The sequence below is a fragment of the Myotis davidii genome, unplaced genomic scaffold (assembly GCF_000327345.1).
Source record: "Myotis davidii unplaced genomic scaffold, ASM32734v1 scaffold295, whole genome shotgun sequence".
NCBI lineage: Eukaryota > Metazoa > Chordata > Mammalia > Chiroptera > Vespertilionidae > Myotis > Myotis davidii.
The window spans coordinates 665,304-670,455 of NW_006286683.1; the positions used below are offsets into that span (position 1 = coordinate 665,304).

General features: G+C 55.7%; 1 protein-coding gene across 1 annotated transcript in view; it reads right to left on the bottom strand.

Moving 5' to 3' along the window:
- Window positions 1-5,152, bottom strand: part of TRIM67 (tripartite motif containing 67) — a 13,249-nt gene that overhangs the window by 5,356 nt on the left and 2,741 nt on the right. Inside the window, exons 2-5 of the mRNA XM_015560589.1 lie at window positions 4,811-4,964; window positions 3,593-3,715; window positions 2,005-2,115; window positions 1,010-1,169 (exon numbers count right to left, since the gene is read on the bottom strand). Coding sequence (XP_015416075.1) covers window positions 1,010-1,169; window positions 2,005-2,115; window positions 3,593-3,715; window positions 4,811-4,964 — 548 coding nt within the window. The remainder of the gene's footprint in view (window positions 1-1,009; window positions 1,170-2,004; window positions 2,116-3,592; window positions 3,716-4,810; window positions 4,965-5,152) is intronic.

A 5,152-nucleotide genomic window follows, 5' to 3' on the forward strand; every position in this document is an offset into this window, starting at 1 on the left:
TCCAGCAGAGCCTCCGTCCACGTGCCTCCAGGCCCATAGGGACCCTGGGGGCCAGCGCACAGCTTACACCTGGGGCTGGGGTGGTGCTGGGAGGGGAGGGGGCAGTGGGGATTGGGGCTGTAAAATGCAGGCATTTAAGCCTTGTGCTGGGAGCATATTTTATTTTATAAGAGAACGTTTATTCAGAGAGTCACAGAGGTGGAAGAAGTGAGCCAGCTGGGCTGTGTGAGCTCAGGACACAAGTCCCAGAGGCAGAAGAGGGGCCCCTGCAGCTTAGGAGGGAGGAAGGCAAAGGTCAGGGCCTGGGGGAGGACAGGAGGACGCGACAGTGTCTCTGAATGAACAAGGATGCTCTCTGACTAGTGGGACAGCTCGGGTTCAGGCCAGGGGGCCGCCTGCCCGGGGCCACCAGCCAGCGGGTGGCTGAGCTGGGGCTTGAGCGTCGCCTGTGACTCGGGCGTCCCTCCCCTCCCGCTCCACCTCCCTCCCAGTATCATGACCTTGTAGTGCAGGGGTGGGGAACCGTTTTTCTGCCAAGGGCCACTTCGATATTTATAACATCATTTGCAGGCCATGCCAAATTATCCATTTAAAAATTATCCTGCTAAGCCCGCCCAGCATGGTTGAGCGTTGACCTATGAACCAGGAGGTCACAATGCGATTCCTGGTCAGGGCACATGCCCAGGGTTGCAGGCTCGATCCCCGGTGTGGGGCATGCAGGAGGCGGCCGATCCATGATTCTCTTTCATCATGGATGTTTCTATCTCTCTCTCCCACTCTCTTCCTCGCTGAAATAAATTTTAAAAAAAATTTTAAAGAAAATTAGCCTGCCATATTTGGTCAAGCATTTAGTGAACTCACCCCTCATGCCTTGGCAGGGCCAGACCAAAGGATTTCTCGGGCCTTCTCTGGCCCGCGGGCCGGACGTTCCCCACCCCTGTAGGCTGCCCCTCAGAGGGGCCACCTGTTCTGAAGGCAGCCCTGCCTGAACTGGCCAGTCCCGGCTCACCCCTACATTTCATCTGGATGAAATCCAGCTGGTGGATGGCCTGCAGCAGTGGCTCGCTGTCCAGGGTCAGGTCAAACTCCGCGGACACCTTGGGCTCCAGGGCGCCTTTGACCCACTGCTCCTGAGACACCTGGACTCGCTTGATCAGGGCGTCCGAGATCTTAAAGGGAGTGCGGAGGTCAGGGGTTGGATTTGCAGAGGAAAAACCGTGCAGTGAGTGATGAGGGAGGCGTGGGGGCCTTGTCCCTGTGCCCAGGGGCAGGACGGGGCTGCCCCCGGCTAGTGTGAAGCCGTGGACCAGAGAAAATGAACCCTACCAGTGCGACAGGCGGAACATGCACACGCACTGTGTGGTTTAAATCCTATCTTAAGCTCGGCTGGTGTGGCTCAGTGGTTGAGCCTCGACCTATCAACCAAGAGGTCACGGTTCGCTTCCTGGTCAGGGCTCATGCCCGCGTTGTGGGCTCGATCTCCAGTAGGGGGAGTGCAGGAGGCAGCCGATCAGTGATTCCCTCTCATCATTGATGTTTCTCTCTCTCTCTCTCTCTCGCTCCCTCTCCCTTCCTCTCTGAAATCAATACAAATAAATAATAATAAAAAAATTTAAAAGTTGAGGATTCAGTCCTGGCCAGTTTGGCTCAGTGGATAAAGTGTCCGCCTGCAGACTGAAGGGTCCCAGGTTCGATTCCGGTCAAGGGCATATATCTGGGTTGCGGGCACCTCCCCAGTAGGAGATGTGCAGGAGGCAGCTGATCAATGTTTCTCTCTCATCAATGTTTCTAGCTCTCTATCCCTCTCCCCTCCTCTCTGTAAAAAATAAATAAAAAAAATATTTTTTTTTTAAAAAAAGATGAGGATTCAGGTCTTCTGGAACCCTTGAGCAAAGGACTACTCAACTCCAGGCTGCGGGAAGGGGCCTTCCTAGCAGAGTTTGGGGAGTGGGGTGGGGCTGGGGGAAGGGAGCGAGCCCCCCTGGGCCCTGGGAGTGGGCTCACCTGGAGGAAGCCGGCGGGGTCGTTCTCCTTGATCACCTCCAGGCAGTACTCCATCAGCCCCGTGGACTGGCGCAGCTTCAGCGTGCAGTGGTTGATCTGGTCCCAGACCATCTGCGGGGAGAGAGTCCCTAGTCACCCTCGCATCATCCGAGGAAGAGCAGCCCGGCTGCGGCGAGAGTCACAGAGAAGGTTCTGGAAGAGGTGGCACTGGCCGGGCCCTCCGTGAACCCCCTCTTCTCGCCGTCCTGCTCCTGGGCACCACGTGGGGGATAAAATGGATCCATTCCCAACAGGTGGGGCCACAGCCCCCAGCAGAGCAAACGTCCTGAACTCTGGGTAGACGAGCAGAGAAAGTGCAGAATCTGAAGATCCCCCACGGCTGGTCTCCCTGCTCACTGGTCTCGGGGGACTCGATGGTTCACCAGCCACGGACCATCCCCAGAGCTCACTCCTCCTTCCCTGGAAAGTAGTATTTCCTGCCCTGGCCGGTTTGGCTCAGTGGTTGGAGCATCAGCCCTCGGACGGAAGGGTCCTGGGCTTGATTCCGGTGAAGGGCACATACCTGGGTTGCAGGTTCCATCCCAGCCCCCAGTTGGGGGCATGTGGGAGGCAACTGACTGATGAGTCTCTCACACATCGATGTTTCTCTCTCTCTCTGAAAATCAATGGAAAAATATCGTCAGGTGAGGATTAACCAAAAAAAAGAAAAAGGGAAAAGGAAGTAATATTTTCCGATTCGGTTGGCAAATGTCTATAAAACAGATCGAACCTTGGGACTATGAAGTCGTCCTTTGTCAATGCCACGTGCTCACAGGTGCTGCCCAGCCCAGGAGCCCGGCACCGTGCGAGGGGAACCTCCCCTCCCCTTGCTGGCTGGGGTCCTGTCATGGCTGCTGATTACTGAGTGCAGGACCCAGCAGACACGGCCTAAGAAGGGCAGAGCTGGGACCTGAGCGAGCTCGGCCTCGTCACCGTCAGTGGTCACTGCTGCGCTGCGAGGCGAGAGCAGGAGTTCCGGAGGCAGCACACGGGGCTCGGAGGCGGCCGGGGATTGTGGGCTTCCGACCGGCAGGACTCGGGGCGTCCGGCGCTGGCTTTGGAGGGTCCGCATGCGTGTCGACTGGCTTCAGGGACAGTCACGTGAGTACGTGGGCCCAGGGGCAGCTTGCTCATCCCTTCCTTGTTTCATTCACTCACTTATTCATCTGTTCACTCATTCATTCATTCATTCACTCACTCCTTCAATTATTCCTTCATTAATTCACTCACTCATTCATTCACTCACTCATTCATTCAATTATTCCTTCATTAATTTTATTCCTTCATTAATTCACTCATTCATTCACTCACTCATTCCTTCAATTATTCCTTCATTAATTCACTCATTCATTCACTCACTCATTCCTTCAATTATTCCTTCATTAATTCACTCATTCATTCATTCACTCACTCCTTCCTTCACTCATTCATTCATTCATCGGTTCACTCACTCACTAATGGACTCAGTGCTCCCCCCGTGCTGGGTGCAGAGGCTGCGACGAGGACAGAGAGGGAGGGGCGTGGGCGCCCTGGTCTCCCAGGGACCTACCTTCAGCTTGTGCTCCCTCTCTTTCGTGACCTTGGTGAGCAGCTTGGCCTTCTGCCGCGTCAGAGCCTCGACCAGCGCGTCACACTGAGCGACCAGGCAGGCTTCATAGTCCAGCCCGTTCTCCTGGGGGAGCAGAGAGGGTTAGGGGAGGCGTGCTGAGGTCTGGCGGGTGCTAGACACATGGACCGCGTGTTGGAGTTACCGAGACACAATTAAACTGGAAACCGAGTAGATATGAACTGGGGGAGAGGAGCTGTGAATCGCACCACATCTCTCTGGTGGAACAGTGCTTAGTCATTCAAACCTTGTTCAGAGAGTTTTTATTGTCACAGGAATCCTCATGGGGGCGGGGGAACAGGCTGCAAGTGCGTTCTGCGTAATCCCGTCCTATTGCGTGTGCACATGTGTCCCAAGCAGCCATCTCCGACTTAGTCCCTCAGTCCCTTCCCTCCATCCTGACACTGCTGCTTTCCAGGGTCACCACGTGTATGTTCCTCCACGTGCACATTCACACGGAGCACACGTGTGTGCACTTCTCCCTCACACTCCGAGCTCCTGAGGCCAGACACGGTACCTGAGGGGTCTGCATCTGGCTCAGGATGTGACCTAGCAAGAGTGCTACAAATACACTTGCTTAGGCCTGGCCAGTGTGGCTCAGTGGTTGAGCATCAACCTATGAACTAGGAGGTCACGGTTCGATTCCCGGTCAGGGCACATGCCCGGGTTGCAGGCTCCATCCCCAGTGTGGGGTGTGCAGGAGGCAGCCGATCCATGATTCTCCCTCATCATTAATGTTTCTATCTCTCTCCCCCTCTCCCTTCATCTCTGAAATCAATAAAAATATTTTTTAAAAATACGCTTATTTAGTAAATAACGTGTTTACATTTGGATGCATTGATAACATGGGTAGTGAACACCCTGGACAGGCTGACACCCCGTAGGATGCCGTGGCCATGCAGGGGGTGCACGACTTCTCTCCAGCTCTTTCTATGATCCTCTCTCACTGAGCTGATGCAAAATCTCCTGTATCAAGTGCCGCATGAGCGTGAGTGGACCGAGTGTGGTGTCTGCAGTGTCTGAGGCTGCAGGACAAGCCAGCCTCCTCGCGCGCATCCCTGAACGCGTGCTCGCCACACGCGGTCCCCTCCTCTGGACGCCTCTCCTGAGCTCGCTGCAACCCCCCCTGCCCCCGCGCTCCCGGCGCTGCGGCCGGCTCACCTGGATCTGCTGCAGAATGTTCTTCAGCTGCACCAGGAACTCCTTCGCCTCCTTCGCCTTGTCGGAAACGCCATTCAAGGCCTGGGACAGCTGGGCCTGCACCGGAGTCACAGGTTGAAGAGGAGAAGGAGGGGTTAGAGGCACACAGTTTGCACTTTATTCTGAAGACTTGTGTGTAGCCCAGCTGGCGTGGCTCAGTGGTTGAGCGTGGCCCTATGAACCAGGAGGTCACAGTTCAAGTCCCGGTCAGGGCCCATGCCCGGGTTGCGGCCTCCATCCCCAGTGTGGGGCGTGCAAGAGCCAGCCGATCCATGATTCTCTCTCATCATGGATGTTTCTCTC